We start from the raw sequence: 21,800 nt of genomic DNA, 5'->3' as shown, positions 1-21,800 counted from the left end.
CTTCAAGGCCATATGCGATCAGGGCCCAGTGTACCTGAGGGACCGCCTCCCTGCCTATGCCCCCAAAAGAGCTTTACAGTCTGCCGCCACCAACTGGCTACTGGTCCCTGGCCCAAAAGAAGTTTGCCTGGCCTCGACCAGGGCTAGAGCATTCTCTGTCCTGGCCCCCACCTGGTGGAACGAGCGCCCAGAGGATATCAGGGCCCTGATGGGACTAAAACAGTTCCACAGGGCCTGCAAAAGGGAGCTCTTCCACCAGGCATTTGGCTGAGGCCAGGCCAACCAACCAACATCTGCAGGGCCCCTGCCCCCCCCCTCCCGGAAACCCACTAAGACCTGTTCGAGTTACCACTGTTTATGTTATGATATACTGTTATGTTATACTGTCACCCGGTTTATCAATTAATAATAATATTATATGTATGGTTTCACGTATAGTTCAGTTATATGTAAACCGCTCTGAGCCTTCGGGGAGGGCAGTATATAAATATGAATAAATAAAATAAAAATAAATTTCTGTCTCATCCCCTCTTAAAGCAATCTATGCTTGTGACCATCACTCCCTCATCTATCAGCAAATTCAACATTTTAATCACTCACTGCAGACTGTGAATGGCCCATGCCCTTGCCTCAGGGCTTCATCCTGCCAGCAAGTGGTAGGGAGCCTAATAATCAGGGGAGAAAGCTCTACTTGACTTTGAGCTGCACACTGCTGCTACTGATCAGCAGTCAATCTGCAGATATTTAAAAGGTACAGGGCCCAGGACTGCTGCCCAGCTCCTCAGTCTCCATACCTCAACATTCCCACTAAGGTCTCTTCCTGTTGCACATTGCGGACTATACTGTCTCCATTGTCATAAGAATGCTAACTTAGGATAGGGATTATTTATTTATTTATTTATTTACTGCTACTTCCAAAGCCGGCCTGCGGCAGGTTACAGTGTCCGATATAAAACCCCCATTAAAGGACATAAAAATCACGAACATGGCAGAACCCCCCCATCCCTACAACCAGAGGGGCGAGGAAGGATTGCATCAGGCAGAACCCCAAAGCCTCTGAATAAGTTGCCTATATTTTTCTTTATTTTTTCCCTTTGCCTGTACTCAGGTCTACTTCCTAACAGAACTGGACTCATCTTCAGGAGGGGGCTAAAAACAGATGTGCAGAGAGATGGCAATTTTCAACTAACAAAACCAATGCTCTCAGTGATTTGACCACCTAACCTGTTTGGTGACCAAGTTTAACAATAGAATATCTACTAGGCTAAGATTGTAAGTAGGTAGGCAGAAGAGATTATGTTGGTGCTTGGCTTTTGTGGACCTTTCTTGCATGCCAAGAGAAATGCTAATCATCACTTTGGGGTTGGGAGCAGTTGTCTTCTGGGCCAGACTGGCCAGGGATTCTGGTTGTTTGTTTGTTTGTTTCTTTTTGGGGGGGAAGGGTTCCTCCTAGTGCCTACCCAGTAAGTGGGATTGGACTCCCCCTTTCAGAGGGTACCAAATGGGAGGTGGAAAGGGGCTCTCTCTGTTACAATCCAGTACACAGACCCCCTTCCCAAAAAGATTCAGTAAGACTACCCACCCAGCCTCCCATGTGCACCTGAACCCCATTGTGACCAGTACACATACCCCCATTACAATAAATAAGACTACCCACCCAAACTCGTCCTTCCATCAGTCTCTTGGACTTCTCCTGTCTCCTGCTGCCTGTCAGACTGTTTGAAAGAAAAAAAAAGGCTAGATAAAGCTGTCAGTCAGATATTCCTTCAAAGGGGTAAATGGGAAATTCTAGTGTTTTGCCGTTCCCTGGCTATTAATCTCACAAGAAACCAATAATAGAAATGACAGTTTTTTCTCAGAGAGGCTCTGGACCTTTTTATCTCTCATGCTTCACCGCCAACTGAGTGAGAGGTGGATGAGCTTTCATTGTGCCGTCACAGCTCAATTGAATTTAGGGGAATTCAAAGGTGCAATGTCTCCCTGGAGGATAACCCCACCAGATACCTGAAAAGGAATTAGCAGTTCAAGTAGTTCATTAGCAGGGTTAGGGTTGGGGAAAAGGGGAAATTCTGAGGCGCCACCTCTTCCTGGCTTCTCTGTCCAGGAGATACCTGCACAGGAATTAACAGCTTTCCTTCCATCAAGCTCAGGGCCTCCTTCTCTCTCCTGCTGAAAGATGGACTAACTGAGGGAGAAAGTAACTTGGAGCCATATCATCTGTCCTGGTACAGTCCAGACTGATGGGGAGGGAACAGCCTTCACCATTCTCTAAGGCACAACTCAAATCAAAATGAGGTAATGGGAACATCTGGGGTGCAGCCTGTCTCTTGCTGCTAACGCCACCAGATACCTGCACAGGACATAGCACTTTTCCTTCCTTCAAGCTCTGGACTTTCTTCTCATATTCAGATTCCTTTATTGGCATAAGATTTGATATACAAAACAAAATTTAAAACAGAAACAAATTCCGGGCATAGACATATGGACAACTGTAATAAGGCCTTATGTTGTATATCTGCAGCAGAGATAGATTAGTTCTCAAGATAATTGACAGGATTTTTACGTCCATTATCTGAGAAGGCTCTTTTACACTCAGCAACATCTTCACTAGATGTTTCTCATCGATGCATAGTTACTTCAGTTTTCCCATAAACCCCCCCAGATAATGATGGAACATCTGAAATTTGGGGCAGTTGGCTAAGGGAATCTGGTACATTGCACCCGTGCAGACAGCTTCTCTCATTTCGAGGGATTGGAAGGAAGCGTCCTCTTGATAGGTTTGAAGGGAAGATGTTTAGGTGCGCAAGGAGAAAGGCCTTTTTAAGGGAATAGTCATTTAACACTTAAAATAGGGGACTCTTCTCTCTCCTGCCACAAGCCGGAATAACCGAGGGAGAAAAGGCCTTGATCGTACATTCATTCACACATCCCTTCAAAAGTGGAACAGGAGGGAATTCTATGCTGCAAGGCCCACCAGATACCTGGAAGGGAATTAGCAGTTTTCACTGCGTAACGTTCCAGGACACCTCTTTGATATTGTAGGTGAGGTACACTGAGAACAAAAAGCCTTCATCATACCTTCAGTCACAACTCAACTGAATAGGGGGAAAGGGGAAATTCAAAGGTCCAGCTTCTCCCTGGTTGATAAACCTACCAGATACCTGAAAAGTAATTAATAGTTTTTCTTCAGAGAAGCTCCGGGCCTCTTTATCGCTCTTGCTTCAGGCCAGACGTACGTGGAGGAAACAGCCTTCATCATACCACAGGCACAACTCAGCTGAAAATTAGGTAAATGGAAAATCTGAGATGCGGCCTCTCTCTTCCGCTAAGCCCACCAGATACGTACAGGGGAATTATCAGTTTTCCTTCAGGATCTTCTTCTCTCTCTTGCCACAAGCTGAACTGAGGGAGAAAGATCCCTGATCATACCCACAGTCACACATCCCTTCAAAAGGGAGAAGGGGGAATTCAATTGTGCAACCTATCTCTGGCTGCAAGGCCTACCAGATACCTCCAAAAGAATTGTATGTATGTATGTATGTATGTAGGAGCCTCTTGTGGCGCAGAGTGGTAAGGCAGCCGTCTGAAAGCTTTGCCCATAAGGTTGGGAGTTCAATCCCAGCAGCCGGCTCAAGGTTGACTCAGCCTTCCATCCTTCCGAGGTCGGTAAAATGAGTACCCAGCTTGCTGGGGGGTAAACGGTCATGACTGGGGAAGGCACTGGCAAACCACCCCGTATTGAGTCTGCCATGAAAACGCTAGAGGGCGTCACCCCAAGGGTCAGACATGACTCGGTGCTTGCACAGGGGATACCTTTACCTTTACCTTTATGTATGTATGTATGTATGTATGTATGTATGTATGTATGTATTCATTCATTCATTCATTCATTCATTCATTCATTCATTACATTTGTATACCAACCTCCCTTCAGGCTCCAGTACAGACTGATGGGGGAGGAAAGAGGGTTCATCTTTACGCAGGCACAACTTAAAGAAAAAGGAGGAAAATGGAAAGTCTGAGGTGCAACCTCTCTCTTGCTACTAAGCTAAGGTGACCAGATTGACCCACTTTTGGAGGGATATCTGGGGGCACCTGGCAAATTGTACTTATGCTGAAATTTAAAAATATATATGACAATACTATTTTTGCTTTCCATGCATTCTATGAAACTTTTTGTTGCTCCATATAGACCATTTTTTAAATTAAGAACCCCCCTGGTCAATGGTGTCCTGCTTTAACAATGTTAAAATCTGGTCACATCATACTAAGCACACCAGATACCTGCATAAGAATTAGCAGTTTTCCCTCCATCAAGATGTTGGCCTTCTTCTTTCTCCTGCCGCAAGCCAGACTAAATGAGGGAGCCTTGATCATGCCCTCATTCACACATTCCCTTCAAAAGTGGGAAAGAGGAATTTTATGGTACAACCTCTTCCTGGCTGCAAAGTCCACCAGTTACCTTCAAAGGAATTAGCAGTTTTTCTTCGGAGAAGCTCAGGGCCTTCTTCTCTTTGCTACAGGAGAGACAGACTGAGGGGGAAAATTCTTCATAATACCCTCAAGTGAGTACTCAGTTGAAAAGGGGAAAGGGGGAAATTATAAGGGGCCCCCTCTCCCTGGCTATTAAGCCTGCTATATATACCTGCACAGAATTTAGCAGTTCTCCTTCCTTCAAGCTTGACCTTCTTCTCTCTCCTGCCACAAGCCGGACTGAGGAAGAAAAAGAGGGGGAATTCTATGTTGCAACCTCTCCCTGGCTGCAAGGATCACCGGATACCTGGAAGGGAATTAGCAGTTTTCCCTCCGTAAGTCTTTAAAGGAATTATCAGTTTTCCTTCCTTCAAGCTCAGGACCTTCTTCTCTCTTCTGCCCAAGCCGGACTAACTGAGGGAGAAAGAGCCTTGACTGGCTGCAAGGCCGACCAGATATGTGTACAAGAATTAATAGTTTTCCCTCTGTCTTTCATGCTGGATGCGATACACACTGAACAGAAAGAGCCTTCATCATACCCTCAATCACAACTCCAGACCAGACTGATGGGGAGGGAAGAGCCTTCATCCTTCTGCAGGCACAACTTAAAGGAAAAGGAGGAAAATGGAAAATCTGAAGGGACGGGGGCTTGACAGCTTGGGCAGTGAGATGCTCACAGCAGCAGTCGTTACTTAGGACAACTGGAGATAAAGCTAGTGGTTGAACTACTGCAGGAATGGGAATCTGCCTCCCTTGCCCTTCTGTATTATTTTGTGTGTACTTTGTCTTGCATGGCAATGCATATTCATTGCCATGCATAGGTTTCAGTTTTTAAAAAATTGTGCTTGGGGGAACTTTGAAGGCACATAAACCTCTGATTGGTTGCCTCCATTGATTGACAGACTGAGGAGCAGTGACTGGAAGAGCGCGTTGCTCTCATTAGTGCCTTTTTCACCGCCAGTGAGAAGGGGGAAAGGCGAGACGCTGCAGTAGAGTATGGAGGGGAGAAATGGCTGAATTTATTATCACACAATTGCAAGTAGGAGACATCACCTGATTTTGTCCCATGTGCAGAAGTGATCCTTGAAAAGGGGAAATTCTAAGGTGCCACCTCTCCCTGGCGGCTGCACCCACCAGATACGCGCAAAGGAATTAGCAGTTATTCCTCAGAGAAGGTCTAGGCATTCTAATATTTCTGTTGCAAGGCTGTTGACTGACTAAGAGGGAAGAAGACTTCATCATGCCCTCAATCACAACTCATCTGAAATGGTGAAAAAGGAACATTCTAAGGGGCCACCTTTCCCTGGCTGCTAAAGCCACCAGATTCCTGCACAGCTTGGGGAAATATTATCTTGCTTCAGTCCAAACTGATGGGGAGGGAACAGCCTTCATCATTCTCTCAGGTACAACTCAAATCTAAACAAGGTAAAGGGAAAATCTGAGGTGCAGCCTGGCTCTTGCTGCTAAGCCCACCAAATACCTGCACAAGAATCAGCAGTTTCCCTTCCTTCAAGCTCTGGATCTTCTTGTCTCTCCTGCCGCAAGCCAGAGTAACTGTGGGAGAAAGAGCTTCAGTAACCTTTGGCCACCTCGTGAGAAGGAAGGACTCCCTGGAGAAGAACCTAACGCTGGGAGCGATCGAGGGCAAAAGAAGAAGGGGACGACAGAGAATGAGGTGGCTGGATGGAGTCACTGAAGCAGTAGGTGCAAACTTAAATGGACTCCGGGTAATGGTAAAGGACAGGAAGGCCTGGAGGATCATTGTCCATGGGGTCGCCATGGGTCGGACACGACTTCGCACCTAACAACAACAACAACCTTAGTAACACATCCCTTCTAAAGGAGAAAAGGGGGGATTTTATCATGCAACCTGTCTCTGGCTGCAAGGCCCACCAGATACCTGCAAAGGAATTAGCAGTTTTCCTTCCTTCAGTCTCTGGGCCTTCTCATCGCTCCTGCTGCATGTCAGACTGACTGAAAGAAAAAGAAACTTGATCAAACTGTCAGTCAGAAATTCCTTCAAAAGGGGTAATTATAAGATGTCACTTCTCCCTGGCTGCTAATCCCACAAGAGACCTACAATGGAAATTATAGTTTATCCTCAGAGAGGCGCTGTGCGTTATTATCTCTTGTGCTTCAACACAAAATTGTACCCTCAGTCACAGGTCAGTTGAAAAGGGAACATTCAAATGTGCACCCTCTCCATGGCTGGATAAACTCACCAAATACCTACAAAGGTATTAGCTGTTTTGTTTCAGTGTAGCTTGGGGAAATATTGTCTTGCTTCAGTCCAAACTGATGGGGAGGGAACAGCCTTCATCATTCTCTCAGGTACAACTCAAATCTAAACAAGGGAAAGGGAAAATCTGAGGTGCAGCCTGGCTCTTGCTGCTAAGCCCACCAAATACCTGCACAAGAACCAGCAGTTTCCCTTCAAGCTCTGGATCTTCTTCTCTCTCCTGCCGCAAGCCATATTAACTGAGGGAGATAGAGCCTTGATCATAATCTCATTCAAAAATCCCTTCAAAAGAGGGAAAGGAGGAATTATATGGTACAACCTCACCCAGGTTGCGAGGCCGATTAGATTCCTGCAAAGGAACTGGCAGTTTCCCCTCCATTAAGCTCTGGGCGTTCTCTTTCATGCTGCAGGTGAGACACACTGAGAGAAAAGAGCTTTATCCTGGGTAACAACTCAGTTGAATAAGGGAAAAGGGGAAATTCTTAGCCGCCACCTTTCCCTGGCTTCTCTGCCCAGGAATTAGCAGTTTTCCTTCCATCAAGCTCACAGCCTCCTTCTCTCTCCTGCTGAAAGAACTGAGGGAGAAAGTACCTTGAGGCCATATCATCTGGACCTTCTTCTCTCTCCTGCCACAGGCCGGAATAACTGAGGGAGAAAAAGCCTTGATCATACACTCATTCACACATCCCTTCAATAGTGGGATGGGGGGGACTTCTATGTTGCGACCTCTCCCTGGTTGCAAGACCCACCAGATACCTGCACAGGAATTAGCATTTTTTCCTTCCTTCACTCTCTAGGCCTTTTTATGTCTCCTTCCGCATTCTGGACTATCTGAGCAAGAAAGTGGCTTGATCATACCCTCAATCACAAATCCCTTCAAAAAGCGGAAATGGGCAATTCTATGGTGCCACCTCTCCCTGGCTTCTAGGGATGAGATTTATTCTGAGGCTTCATCAACAAAAAGATGGGGGGCTGAGCCTCAACAAGGAAACTAGGGAACAGGTTTCACTCAATATTTGTTTGCAGAAGAAAATAGGAGGACAGGTAGAATATACCCCATAGGGTAACTAGAGATATGTGTTGGAAGGAATAAACCCAAACATGAAGTTTAGAGTGGAGAGTTCACTCAGAGATGCACTCACAGGATAAGTAGGAGATAAAATTGGTACCCATATACACGAAATGGGCAGCAATCTGTTCCCCAATAGGGAGACTGGCTTCACAGTGAGTGACTCTGAGAGGAAATGAGGGCCCATACTCCCCAAATGGGCAGCAATCTATTCTAAAAGAGCAATAGAAGGGAGAGGGAGAAGGAGCTTCACTCTGAGAGAAAATGGAGGGAGGACTATATATCCCAACAGGACACCTAAAAACACAGCTTCACTCACTGCATTCGGGGAGGCATTTGGCGGGAGATTTACGACGAGGCTATTCGTGAGGGGATACAGAGCCGCTATTCCCCACACTGGTGGTGAACCACTTATTATCCATCAAGGACAGATAGGGGCCTTCCCTCAAAGGTTGAGAGAAAATGGGGGAGGACACAGCTTCACTCACTGCATTCGGGGAGGCATTTGGCGGGAGATTTACGACGAGGCTATTCGTGAGGGGAGACAGAGCCCCTATTCCCCACACGGGGGCAACTTCTCGGAGCGGCGGGAGTCGAATCAGAGTGACAAGCCGTGCCGCCAATGGGCGAAGGAACGAAGGCTCGCCCGAGAGAACTAGCGGACCAATGGGAAAGCAGGGAGGCGGTGGAAGGACGGCGGGGCCAGCCAATGACAGGCCGCGGTTCGAAGGAGTCGGTGGGCGGCCGGAGTCGTTTTTCCAGGCCGAGGGCGACGGTGGTGGCGGCGGCGGAAAGGCCGAGCGAGCGAGCGGGCGCGGCGGGGACGCGGACCGGGAGGAGGCGGCGGCGCCGGCGGCCGCCGCGATCGCCCTCGCCGCCATGTCGCTGCACGGGAAGCGCAAGGAGATCTACAAGTACGAGGCGCCCTGGACGGTCTACGCCATGAACTGGAGCGTGCGGCCCGACAAGCGCTTCAGGCTGGCCCTCGGCAGCTTCGTCGAAGAGTACAACAACAAGGTGGGCGGCGCGCCTGCGCAGAGGAGCCGGGGGCGCGCGGAGGAGCGACCTGCCGAGAGCCGGCCCCGCCCCCCGCGGCGCCTCTTTCTCCCCCTCCCCCCGCAGAGTGGCCGGCCCCCTCGGGGGTGCCCCGGGCTGGGCTGGGCTGGGCCCTCCCCCCGCGGCCCCCACGCCCGGGAGGAAGGGAAGCAGCAATCCGGGGGGGGGGGGGGAAGGGTGGCCTCTGGGCCTGGAGGGTTCCTGGGAGGGACAGACATGTCCTGGCACGGGAAGGACGAAGATGGCCCCTTGGACCAGGCGAACTGCCTTGGCACTGGCACGAGGGCCCAAAGTGGCATGAAATGGCCTGCATCGCATTCGGGTGCCTGGCTGGCCGCATTGCTTTGAAGCAACAGAACAAAATTTGAGTCCTGTGACTCCTTGAAGATCAACAGAGTTGGTGCCTACACACCAAAGCTTTCATCTTGAATGAAACTTGGTTAGTCTGTAAGGTGCTCCTGGTCTGGCATTTTGTCCTCCTACATTTAATCAAATGTTTTTGCATGTTGTGCAATGATCCACAAATCAAGTCTGACTTATTGGTAATCCTACTTCTCAGCTGTCTGGTAGCCTTAAAGTGCCTCATTTTGCACTGTTGATAAGCACAGATCTTACTCTGCCCCCTTTACTTTTCTTCCGTAGAGTCCTGTTACTTAATACATCATCTGGTCTTCTTATGGACCATTTTGATCCAGTTATTGTGATGGATATTGACAGGACCCTGGGATCTGTGAAATCCACCATCTGTATACTTACTGGACCTTTGCCCATCCTGGCTGCTAAAATCATGTAAGAACTACATAAATGAGCCCCTGATAAGTCTCAAAAATCAGTCAGTAACCCAGGGCACTTTCCATTGAGTACTCAACCAATTGGTTATCTGTCTGTTTAAAAAACAACAACAGAATATCCTTACACAAAAACAGTGTTGCTAATTATCGTCCAGTTTCTTTCTACCTTTTCTAGGCCAAATGGTTTAAGAGCAGGTTTCGGGCTGGAGTACGGGACAGAGATATTTTACCGGTGGCATCACTTGAATGTAGATAAAGATGCTCCTCCTGGATTTGTCTACAGCTGTTGATACACCAGCAGTTGCTACACCTGTAGTTGAGGCCAGGAAATAATACCAAACAGATGCTGGCCTCCCTGCTTAAGAGCCCATCCACCCAATAAAATCCCTCCAACACTGCCCAACCCCTTCAGCAATTAATGAAGAGGAAGCACTTTTTAAGTCAATTTAAAAACCTAAATCTAAATTTAGAATAATTTTTTTTTATTAATGTAATTCTATATTGCCTGTTTTTAAAATATGTTACTTGTCCTGAACCAGCTAGGGAAGGGCAGGCTATAAAATAAAGTTGTTATATTATTATAAAGATTATGTCAGAGCTGTCTCAGCTCCACTTACCTCACAGGGAATCTGTTGTGGGGAGAGGAAGGGAAAGCTATTGTATGCTGCTTTGAGACTGCTTTGGGCAGTGAAAAGTGGGGTATAAAAATAGCTTTTCTTCTTTCCGGACCTAACCCTGATTTTCTAGCTGTACTGAGGGGCCTATTCTTGCTAAATTAACTGCAAGTTACATTGACATTATACAATACATTTCTGTGTGATGATGCCGTTGGGCTAACATATGATGGTTTTAATGTCTGGATTTTTTGTTGTGTGAGCTATGAGCCAGTGATTCTCAGAGTGGCTGCATAGAAGTCCAAAGAAATATATGAATAAATAACATTAAATGAGTAGGTGCTTCAGGGGGTTGCATTGTCTGGAGGCCAGAATTGACTTATCCTGTCCCACCTCATGAGAAAGGGAGAAGTGTCAGGTATCCAGCTATCCATGTCACTTGTAAGAATTCACAAAAGTGTGTCCATGTTATATTTCCTGAATATTGTACAGAAAGTAGTGGGTTGGCAGCCCCTAGGATTGAAAAGGGATGTTTGGACAGCATTGTGAATGAAAATAATATCTTTTTCTTATAGGTCCAACTTGTAGGGCTAGATGAGGAAAGCTCAGAGTTCATTTGTAGGAACACTTTTGATCACCCATATCCTACTACCAAGCTTATGTGGATCCCAGACACTAAGGGGGTTTATCCGGATCTTTTGGCAACCAGTGGGGACTACCTGCGTGTGTGGAGGGTAAGTTGGCTTCTGGGAAAGTATTTGTTTTGCTTAGTTCCTGTATACTTTACGGTCTGCCGCCACCAACCGGCTAATGGTCCCTGGCCCAAAAGAAGTTTGCCTGGCCTCGACCAGGGCCGTTCTCTGTCCTGGCTCTCGCCTGGTGGAACGAGCTCCCAGAGGAGATCAGGGCCCTGACAGAAGTAAAACAGTTCCGCAGGGCCTGCAAAAGGGCCTTCCACCAGGCATCTGGCTGAGGCCAGGCCAACCAACCAACAAACATCTGCAGGGCCCCTGCCCCCCCCCCTCACCCCAGAAACCCACTAAGACTCCTGGACCTGTTCGAGTTACCACTGTTTGTTATAATGTTATACTGTTATGTTATACTGTCACCCGGTTTATCAATTAATAATATGAATGTTATTATATGGTTTCATGTATAGTTTCATTTATATGTAAACTGCTCTGAGCCTTCAGGGAGGGTGGTGAATGAATGAATGAAGAATGAATGAATGCTAACTAATAATGGAGTGGCAGCTGAGCACAGTTCAGAGTAAAAGGCAGATTCCCTTTGAGAGTAAAAGTCACCACCATCAATTTGACCTTGGGTGCCTTAAACCAAAAGAAGTGGAAGCCCTTAACATCATGCAGTGCCCTTGTGCATTTGCATTGGTTCCGGTCTGCACAGAAACATGCAGCTTTTTAAATGTAGCAGCAAAGAAGTCTGATCTTAAAGGCCTTTAAAATCTGGTCATTTCTTAGAGCTTTTAATTAAGATTACATGTTACGCTATTAAGTCTCTGGTCAGACAAATGCATTCTTCTGTCTTGGATGCTTCAAAGGATTTGCCACTGGTGAGTTTAAACTTGTGTTAAGCAGAGTTTAAATGACTCTTGAGTAGAATTTTTATAATCTTATTAGCCTTTTGGGAAGGGCAGGATAAAAATATTTTAAATGCAGCTGAAGAGAGCAGGATGTAGACTTGCCTTCCCCCTAAGTGATGGACCTCTTAGGTGTATTCATGTTTTTAAATGGGCAAATAGATTAGCTATAATGGTTAACATCATACTTATACTTCTTGTTGTAGGTAGGTGAAACAGAGACCAGACTAGAGTGTTTGCTGAACAACAACAAGAATTCTGACTTCTGTGCACCGCTGACATCTTTTGATTGGAATGAAGTGGATCCTTATCTGCTGGGTAAGACTGAGACATTACACAGGAGGAGAGATGGCCAAAACAACAAATGTCACTTCTCTGAATGTAGCAGAGTTAGTTTTTTTAAAACTCTATAATAATGCCTGGTTGAGCGCTTAGTTGCAGAACGCTCATTTTGCTGCAAGGATTGATGATGTAGGAAAGGTTAGTTGCAGTTCTTCCAAGCCACCAAAATGCAATCTTTACAAGCTAGAACACTTAATGGTTCAGTTGTTAGACTTTGTAGGTGAATACATTGTTCAAAGTACAAGCTTTTGTATTAGTTTGTCCCTTCATTTAATGGCTATCATTCTCTTTCTACATCTCCGGGTTTCATAAAAAACAGATATAGTCCAGATTCAAACGTGGCTTTCCTCTTCTGTGCTCCTTACTGTCCCTAGCCACACCCTGCCTTAAACCACTGGGCCCCAGAGAGCCATGGTTCTGTCACCGAGGCTTGCTTGCTGCCTCCACACCTTCTGGACTTCAACGCTGTCTTCTGGCTGAGGCCAGACTGACTGCATCCCTCCTGCCCCCAGTCCTGCCTTGCCATGTTGGCTGAAGTTGGGTCACCTGCCACAATACTATCAGTAGTTTATTCTTAAAATTTACAAACTCGGTGACTCTGATTTTTAATGAGTCAGGCATTAAAGGTATGCCATAATATATCATCTGTGTATTGGACAAATTCAGTGGTTTTATAGGCATATAATGGGTGTGTTCCCCCCCCCCCCCAATCTGCTCCAGGCACCTCAAGTATTGACACAACCTGTACGATTTGGGGTTTGGAGACTGGCCAGGTCTTGGGGAGAGTGAATTTGGTGTCAGGCCATGTCAAGACCCAGCTGATTGCACATGATAAAGAGGTGAGGTTGCATGTTTTGTCTCCATTAGGTTGTCTTGAGCTTGCTTTATTCCATGAAATGTGATGAGTCAGTGTTCTGTTACATTTTCCGATATGAATTTGCCTGTCTTTTATTTTCTGTTCTTCGTATCTGAACAGGTATATGATATTGCGTTCAGCCGTGCAGGAGGCGGGAGAGACATGTTTGCTTCTGTGGGGGCTGATGGCTCCGTAAGGATGTTCGACTTGCGGCATCTGGAACACAGCACCATTATCTACGAGGATCCTCAGCATCACCCATTGCTCCGCCTTTGCTGGAATAAACAGGACCCCAATTACCTTGCTACAATGGCAATGGATGGCATGGAGGTGAGGCCATGTTCTTTGAGGCATTGAGTGCTTCTTAAGTCTGGAGAAGGTTTCAGGGATTCCTTACAGCTGTCTGGCCTGTGTGCAGCAGCACATAGACCCATTTCTCATTAATGTTAAGTAGGTCATAGTAGGCAGGACTAGGCCACTGAGAGCTACCACACACATGCTATGGAACAAATGATGACAACCCCCTGCCCCCCACCCCCACACACCCTGGCATGCTGGATTAATGACTCTGCTCTTGATCATCCCATAGACACGTAAGAGCCCTGCAGGGGCCCATCAACTCTAGCATTCTGATGCCCAACATGGTAGAGTGGCTAAGAGTAGCAACCTGTAACCTTTAGCGTTGGGTTTGATTTCCTCCTCCTCCTCCACATGAAGTCTGCTGGGTGACCTTGGGCTCATCACAGTTCTCTCAGCCCCAACTGCCTCACGCAGTGGCTGTTGTGGGGAGAGGAAGGGAAGCTTCTTTGAGATTCCTTTGTGTAGAGAAAAGTGGGGTATAAAAACAAACTCTTCAGTTTCACAGGGGCCCATCCATTATGGTGAAAGCCTATGAACAGGATGTCATTATGTCCACTGAAAGTGAATTCTGCCGTGTACCTGAGAGATGGGTAAAGAAGTACGGCCTTTATGCTGCACCTAATGCTCACCGAGCTGTATTATAACAGTAGTAAGAAAAGCTCATTCTATCCATTTCTTCCATCCCGTGCATAATTGTATAAATAATACACCACCTCCCTTAGTAATCTTTGTTTCTAAACTGAAAAATTCTACTGCAGATCCTCATATCTGGAGAATTTGCCATCCTTAACACTCAGGATAGCATTTACTCATTTAACGCTCCAATCCTTATCCCATAGCAGTGCATAGTGGTCGGTTCTCCCATCTCCCCCTATCTGAATGCATCCGTAAATGTGAAAGGGGAGTGATTGAGGACCTCACACACTATGTAATGGACTGCCCCCTCTATAATGAACTAAGAGGCAAGTTTATTAAAAGAATACTCCCTACCACCTCAGGCCTCTCAAAATCTGAGTATATGATCTTTTTATTGTCTGATATTGATGCCTACGTTACCAACAGAGTTGTACTGTTTGCTCTTGCCGCTAGAAAAATCAGGTCCAAATTGTGCAATTAGGATAAAACCGTAATCATTATTGTTCCTTTTTGTCTGTAACTTTTTATTACCATGTAGGAATTCAATCAACAACTTTTAAACTTCCTGCTATTTTATCAATTTGATATATTTAACTAATTTTTGTACTGAACAATCAATTTGTTGAAAATGGCCAATGACTGACTAATAAACTGAATCTGAAAAGTTCCAGAATTTTCAGCCTTTCCTGATAGGGCAGGTGCTCCAACTCCTAAATGATCAGAGTCACCCTCTTTGGTTCTTTTCCCTGCTGTATTCTGATGTGGAGGGCACCATTGCGCAGCACAAAGGCTGCTTTATTCTTAGTTATGATTTCCCAATTATTTATTTATTATCCCCTGCATGCAGTTTTCCGTTTTCTTTGCTGCCATACGCCGAGCCAAAATTTTCATCAAGCTTTCCAGCAGCACCCCAAGATGTCTTCATTTTGGTCCCAGGCCCTTCTGAATCTATTTGAAGTTAGGATGGTCTGCTCCAGTGCCCATCACGCTTCACAACAGTTGCCACTTTGTTGCCCACTAACCCAATTAGGAGAGATCCTCCTGGATTAAAATCTTATCAGCCCAATTCCAAATCATTTATAAATAATATTCATCCCAATTTTTGTGGGATCCCACTGCTTACTTCCAGTCAGTTTATTCCTGTTCGCAGCTCTCTCTGAACTCTGTCAACCCCACCTACCTCACAAAGTGACTGAGAGGAAGGGATTGTGATTTGAGGCTGTAAAATGATTGTAAGATGATTGAAGTAGCAAAATATAGAGTATAAAAGCTGGTCAAAAGGTACTGCTCAATTTTGCTCATGTTTGTTGTTATAGTAGATATATATACAACATGGTGATCAGCTAGATGGAATGGTGTGTGTTCTTCACAAGACCAGGCTGCAGTGTGGAATGCTGCTTTAAGGGATTCACATGTGTTTTCTGGTGTTCATTTTTTTTTCTATTTCCAAGGTGGTGATTCTAGATGTCAGAGTCCCTTGTACTCCTGTTGCCAGGCTGAACAACCACAGAGCATGTGTGAATGGCATTGCTTGGGCACCCCACTCATCTTGCCATATCTGTACAGCAGGTGATCATGGACATTTCCTATCATCACTCGTTTCAGTTGGGCATGTCGTGGCACAGTGGTGTCAAGTAGTTACTTAAGAGTATTTTGTGATTTGCTTCTGCCTAGTATTACAGTTCCAATTCAACTAGGTAATGTGCATAGAAGAGATGTGGTCCCTTTCTTACTGAAGTTGACTTAATATTACTTTAGTTCTAGTTTATCTTACTTCTCTTTACCACTGGCAGGTCTGCTGTTTAGTGAGCAGAAAGATTTATTTCTGCAATTCAGGACCCACTTCCTAAGTGTTATTCATTTTATTTATTTCCTTATTCTAGGCCACCCCATCCAGAAAGCTCTCAGGTCAGCTTACAGCATAATAATTTCCAATAAAAGCTTTATAATCTTAACATTCAACTAAAATACTACAATCACCCTGTCTCAGAGGCTGGATGTTGACACCGGTGAGGTTAAGATAATTGGCCTGGCTTTAATGGCAGGGAAATAATTCGGGCAAAGCCTGAACAGGGATTTAGGTAAGGGGCCCTTTCAGGTAGTAAAAGTGTAACCTTGGCCTCAACCAAAGGCCTGGTGCAAGAGTGCTGTCTTGCAGGCCCTTCAGAATTTTGAGAGGGAATGTTATCAACTGCCTTTTAACAATAGTATTCTGTAGATCCACCCCCAAGAAACCCAATATGGGTCTTATAGCCAGTACTGCATTTATGGCCAATTGCATCTCCTCAACAGCTGCCTTAACAATCAAGCATGTACTTCTAGAATGTGTTGTCTTCAGCTGCTCACCAGTTCATCTATATAGAAAAACACTGAGTCTAGCCCAAATTCTCATTGAGGGTTATTATGCTAAGCAGCATATTGTCTCTTTGTCTTGAAGACCATTATTTAGGGAAATAAGTTTTCAAGGATATGAAACGTCTTAAACTTACTCTTTCTCCAGTTAGTGAGTGATGTGAAATACTTTTAACTGTAAATTTCAGAAACTAAAAGTGACAATTCATGCTGATACAAATATTCCTGAAAAGTAACTGTGATAGAGATGTAAAGGCCCAGAGGAAAAAACTTTTTCTGAAGATGTTATCAATTTTTCCAAGGGATAAAACTGGGAAATTCAGGGGAGCACTAAGAAAAAGACCACCTACAACATATCTTCACTTTTAGAATAAGTTTTTTTTTTTGGAGGGAGGGTAACATTTAAATTGTACTGCATGTAAAAGTCTTAAGGGCCATTTCATTTTTCCCACTGGAAAAATGCCTATGATCTATGCTTTTACAGTAAGAAAACCCTTATTTTTAAAAACATTTACTTCTTCCAGATGGATAATTTTTCTGTTAACCACTGGAAAAACTGGTAAGTGCTGGAAAGTACTGAAAAAACCCTCTTCTATCTCCAGTTTCCTTTCATCACTGCCTCATGAAGTGTGTGTGGCCAGCCCTGTTTCACCCATGGAGCTTCATGCAAGGGGTGGGATTTGAATCAAGGATTCTCAGAATCCAATCTGACAGTCCTGCCCTGATGACACCACACCTTGGGATTGCATCTTTCAGTCATTTGATCCTGCTGTTCAGTATTGGAATTCACTGATGCTGTTAGCATACATTTGATGGCCCCTGCAGGGCCTTACGCTCCGCGGGGACTAACTTGTTGGTAGTTCCTAGCCCCCAGGAGGCGCGTCTGGCCTCAACCAGGGCCAGGGCCTTTTCAGCCCTGGCCCCTACCTGGTGGAATGAGCTCCTGGAAGAGCTGTGGGCCCTGCGGGATTTACCAGCTTTCCGCAGGGCCTGCAAAACAGAGCTCTTCCACCAGGCTTTATGGCTGAGGCCAGCGCCACCTGGTGAGATCGGGTCCTCCTCTTCTGCAGTCCTTTCAGGCTATCTCTGGTCTCCTCCTTGGGTAATGTCGCCGTGTTGGGTTGGTTGATGTGTTTATGTATTAGCATGGTTTTCGGTATTAGGGTTTTTTATTGGGGGGGTCTATATGCTGTTACCCGCCACAAGCCTAATAATAATTATTATTGTTAAATAATAATAAATGTTATCTAGCATAAATTGGCAAGAAAAAAAAGTGGGTGCAAGTTTATTCTCATTCTTCAAATACTGCTTTTTCCTACCTACTTCTGAATTTTGTCTGCCAAAAGGGCTGGGTTTAACCTCTCACTCTTCCCCTTTTTCAACTTGTGCAGCGGATGACCATCAAGCTCTCATCTGGGATATCCAGCAAATGCCTCGTGCCATTGAGGACCCAATATTGGCTTATACAGCAGAAGGAGAAATCAACAATGTACAGTGGGCATCAACCCAACCAGACTGGATAGCAATTTGTTACAATAACTGTCTTGAAATCTTGAGAGTGTAAAAACTGCTAGGCCATTAAGAAATTATAAAAAGAAGCAGGACTATTTTCTCCCCCTTTCCCCCCCTAAAGCTCAGCTGGATTTCATCCATATGGTTCCAGTGGCTGTCATCAATTCGACAACTGAAGTCACTGGATGTTGTTAGCACTCTCCCCTTGTGTGAAATGAAAACCGAAGGCTGCGCTGAGCCTCTTGGCCCTTTGGTTTTTTTAATTTTTCTTGCTACTAAAGTCACATGTATATGATCACTATTAGGTAAGCAGTGCGTTCATGGAGCAATTACCATCCTAACAGAAATGTTTTACTGTTGCGGATTTCTGGTAACTGTTCATTCTAGTGGTGGGATACCTAGGTAACCTTCTGTAAGAATTCAACTTTTTTTTCTTCTCCATCTATCTCCCCATCACTTTGATGAGTGTTGGAAATGTAGCCTTTCCACTTAAAGGTTATGAATAAAGTTGTTCTATTATATGCAAAGACTTGTGGATGGTGCAAGTGCTATTGCAGAAAGTTTCTCTTTCAGAAGCTCAAAGGGCTCTGCATCATTGAACTCTCCACCCCTGCCTCTACCAGTAACTTTTGTTTCTCACCTTACTAGCAGTCCTGTACTGGGGTGGGGTGTTTGTCTTCCTAAAGTAAAGCTTGAAGCTGGTTGTCCAATATCCAATCTATGTTTTGCTCTCCTCTCCCTCCATTTAGAATCCTCAGTAAACAGCAATGTCTACTAGTGTGGATAGTTCCAGCCTCTAGACTGCTGGTGTGCATGTGTGTGGCTCCTATTCCTTCTTCCTAGTTTTTTTTTTAAGTCATTACTAAAAGTATAACAATTTCAACAATACCAGAACACCAAGGATTGGGTTAAGAGGTATTGCCTTTAACTTTCCAGAAGCAACTTTCTTCCCAGGACTGTTACGTAGTCATGAGAAATATTCAGCATAATGCAAAAATCTTTTCCTAAAATAGTATAGTATGTGCTTCAGTGACATGTTCACACTGTTAAAATAGCACAACATTGTGCTCTTAGAAACTTTGTAACATGACCAGCTTGTATAGTTTACTGTAAAATACACCAGCTTCTCACCTACAGGAATTTCGGAGTGGTGTTTCAAGAAATGTCAAGGCATCAATATCAAATTCTGGCCTTTCTTAACATATAAATATTTGTTTCTTTTCATCCCTTTCTCAGAATGGTTGCTTGTGTGGCCTTCTGAAGCCCTCAGAAAGGGAGAGAGGGCAAGGACCCTATTAGCACACATTTAGAACGAAACCTGTTTCCCATACTGGCTTCTCTATCCTCAAGTTAAAGCTGGGGGGGGGGGGGGGAGATGAGAGCTGTCTCCATCCCCTCCCTACCTCCAACAGGCACATGTAGTATTTCTAGTTTGACCAAGAGCAAGAGAAGGGACTAGACTCAATATAAATGTACTCACCTGTTTATTCGGATAGGTTTGTTTGTGATGCTTAGAGACACAAGGATGTACTTGGGGAAGGAGTTGAGAGCCATTGTATGTGCAAGAAACTATTACACGTGGTATACATCACATGAGTTGATCTGGGCTGAAACTTTTCTGTAAGCCAATACTAATGTATATAATGTTTGTTCTGTACTTTCCCTGTTGTGGTGACTTTCTAAAGATGTGAACCTAGTTGCATGATTATATAAGATTCCAGCACCTTGCCCTTTTCCAATAAGCAATAGTGATCTTCTGTTTCTTTTCCAAGTCCATGTAGGATATTTCCTTAGCCAATAGTATTTGATAAAATTATTGCTGCACTAGCTTTAATATTACCTTTATGTGGCAAAGAGTGGTTAACTTGTTGCAGTATTCCTTTTTAGTTGTATGGAAATATTATAATTGGTTTTCTCAGTTTTGAAGATCTGATTCCTAGAACTGTATTGAAATTCTGTATTAAAAATTAATGTTTTTAAAAGGCTTGAAGTCAAATGCAAGAATATTGATCTGCTGTAGACCATAGCTTGTTAAATGCCTGTATATTCTGCCTTATTTTTAATTAAGTGGAACATTTAAAATTTCTTCCTATTGCGAATTATTAAAAAATGTGGCAATATTAAATTTTTAAAAATCAAATGACTTGGTGAAATGTCACTTATATTAGAAAAATGTGTTACAGTGCAGGCTCAAAGCAACTTGCAACAGTAATAAAGGTAAAGGTATCCCCTGTGCAAGCACCGAGTCATGTCTGACCCTTGGGGTGACGCCCTCTAGCGTTTTCATGGCAGACTCAATACGGGGTGGTTTGCCAGTGCCTTCCCCAGTCATTACCGCTTACCCCCCAGCAAGCTGGGTACTCATTTTACCGACCTCGGAAGGATGGAAGGCTGAGTCAACCTTGAGCCGGCTGCTGGGATCGAACTCCCAACCTCATGGGCAGACAGCTCCAGACAGCATATCGCTGCCTTACCACTCTGCGCCACAAGAGGCTCATGCAACAGTAATATTATTGTACAATATTAGAAGAAGAAGAAGAGTTGGTTCTTATATGCCGTTTTTCCCTACCTGAAGGAGGCTCAAAGTGGCTTACAGTCGCCTTCCCATTCCTCTTAATAAATTAATAAAAAGGATTCATACAAGTGATGACAACTGCTAAATAGCAATGGATGGGCCCTACCTATGAAGAGGAGAATCATCACACTGTACTTCTCAGGTGGCCTTAGGCAATGGTTGAAATCTGACCTGCAGATCCCTCAGGGGCAGACTGCAGCCATTAGACAGAAGAACATGAGTTCCCATTCCAAGTGATCTTATAAGTTCCATTCAAGGGGCAAAGGTACCTACCACCTGTTAGAATCATAGAGTTGGAAGGGGCCAAACAGGTAATCTAGTCCAACCCCCTGCTCAACGCAACATCAGCCTAAAGCATCCAAGAAAAGTGTGTATCCAACCTATGCTTGAAGACTGCCAGTGAGGGGGAGCTCACCACCTCCTTAGGCAGCCTATTCCACTGCTGAACTACTCTGACAGATATTTTTTTCCTGATATCTAGCCTATATCGTTGTACTTGTAAACTGCACGTCCTTTCCTCTGCAGCCAATGGAAACAGCATCCTGCCCTCCTCTAAGTGACAACCTTTCAAATACATAAAGAGGGCTATCATGTTCCCTCTCAACCTCCTTTTCTCCAGGCTGAACATTCCCAAGTCCCTCAACCTATCTTCATAGGGCTTGGTCCCTTGGCCCCAGATCATCTTCATCGCTGTACACTTTCATTTTTATCTACGTCCTTGAAGTGAGGCCTCCAGAACTGCACACAGTACTCCAGGTGTGGTCTGACCAGTGCTGTATACAATGGGACTATGACATCTTGTGATTTTGATGTGATGCCCCTGTTGATACAGCCAAAAATGGCATTTGCCTTTTTTACCGCTGCATCACACTGCCTACTCATGCTTAGCTTACAATCCACAAGTACCCCAAGGTCTCGTTCACAAACAGTGTTACCTAGAAGCGTATCCCCCATCCAGTAGGCATGCTTTTCATTTTTCTGACCCAGATGCAGAACTTTACACTTATCTTTATGAAATTGCATCTTGTTTTCATTTGTCCATTTTTCCATTGTGTTCAGATCTCGTTGAACTCTGTCTGTACCTTCTGGAGTATTTGCCAGTCCTCCCAATTTGGTGTCATTTGCAAAGTTGATGAGTAGTCCCTGCACTCCCTCATCTAGATCATTAATAAATATGTTAAAAAGTACCGGACTGAGCCCCGATGTACCCCACTACTCACCTCCCTCCAGTCTGATGAAACACCATTAACAACAACTTTTTGAGTGCAGTTCTCTAACCAATTCCCTATCTACCTAACTACTATAAGCTGCATGTTGGCACATTATGG

The 21,800-nt window shown here is 44.8% G+C and overlaps 1 protein-coding gene and 1 long non-coding RNA gene across 8 annotated transcripts; one reads left to right on the top strand and one right to left on the bottom strand.

Moving 5' to 3' along the window:
• Window positions 1-1,621: 1,621 nt before the first annotated feature.
• LOC143826682 (uncharacterized) lies at window positions 1,622-8,504 on the bottom strand. Of its 7 annotated transcripts, none has more exons than XR_013227095.1 (6): window positions 6,707-8,504; window positions 6,374-6,447; window positions 5,954-6,027; window positions 4,285-4,713; window positions 3,925-3,989; window positions 1,622-3,277 (listed from the first exon to the last, which is right to left on the bottom strand). It is a non-coding gene; the product is annotated as an uncharacterized LOC143826682 (long non-coding RNA). The 7 variants fall into 7 exon arrangements; XR_013227093.1 differs by having other exon boundaries at window positions 3,925-4,533; window positions 4,646-4,713; XR_013227096.1 differs by having other exon boundaries at window positions 3,925-4,396; window positions 4,646-4,713.
• A 5-nt stretch (window positions 8,505-8,509) lies between these two features.
• On the top strand, window positions 8,510-20,037 carry DCAF7 (DDB1 and CUL4 associated factor 7). Its single transcript, XM_077315557.1, has 7 exons — window positions 8,510-8,798; window positions 10,818-10,976; window positions 12,046-12,157; window positions 12,902-13,020; window positions 13,158-13,367; window positions 15,485-15,602; window positions 17,777-20,037. The coding sequence occupies exons 1-7, from the start codon at window positions 8,661-8,663 to the stop codon at window positions 17,947-17,949; spliced, it is 1,029 nt and encodes a 342-aa protein (XP_077171672.1). The 5' UTR covers window positions 8,510-8,660; the 3' UTR covers window positions 17,950-20,037.
• The last annotated feature ends 1,763 nt before the right edge of the window (window positions 20,038-21,800 follow it).

The sequence above is a fragment of the Paroedura picta genome, chromosome 16 (genome assembly GCF_049243985.1).
Source record: "Paroedura picta isolate Pp20150507F chromosome 16, Ppicta_v3.0, whole genome shotgun sequence".
NCBI lineage: Eukaryota > Metazoa > Chordata > Lepidosauria > Squamata > Gekkonidae > Paroedura > Paroedura picta.
The sequence above is the reverse complement of the archived record's forward strand: the minus strand, read 5'-3'. Positions and strand labels throughout refer to the sequence as shown.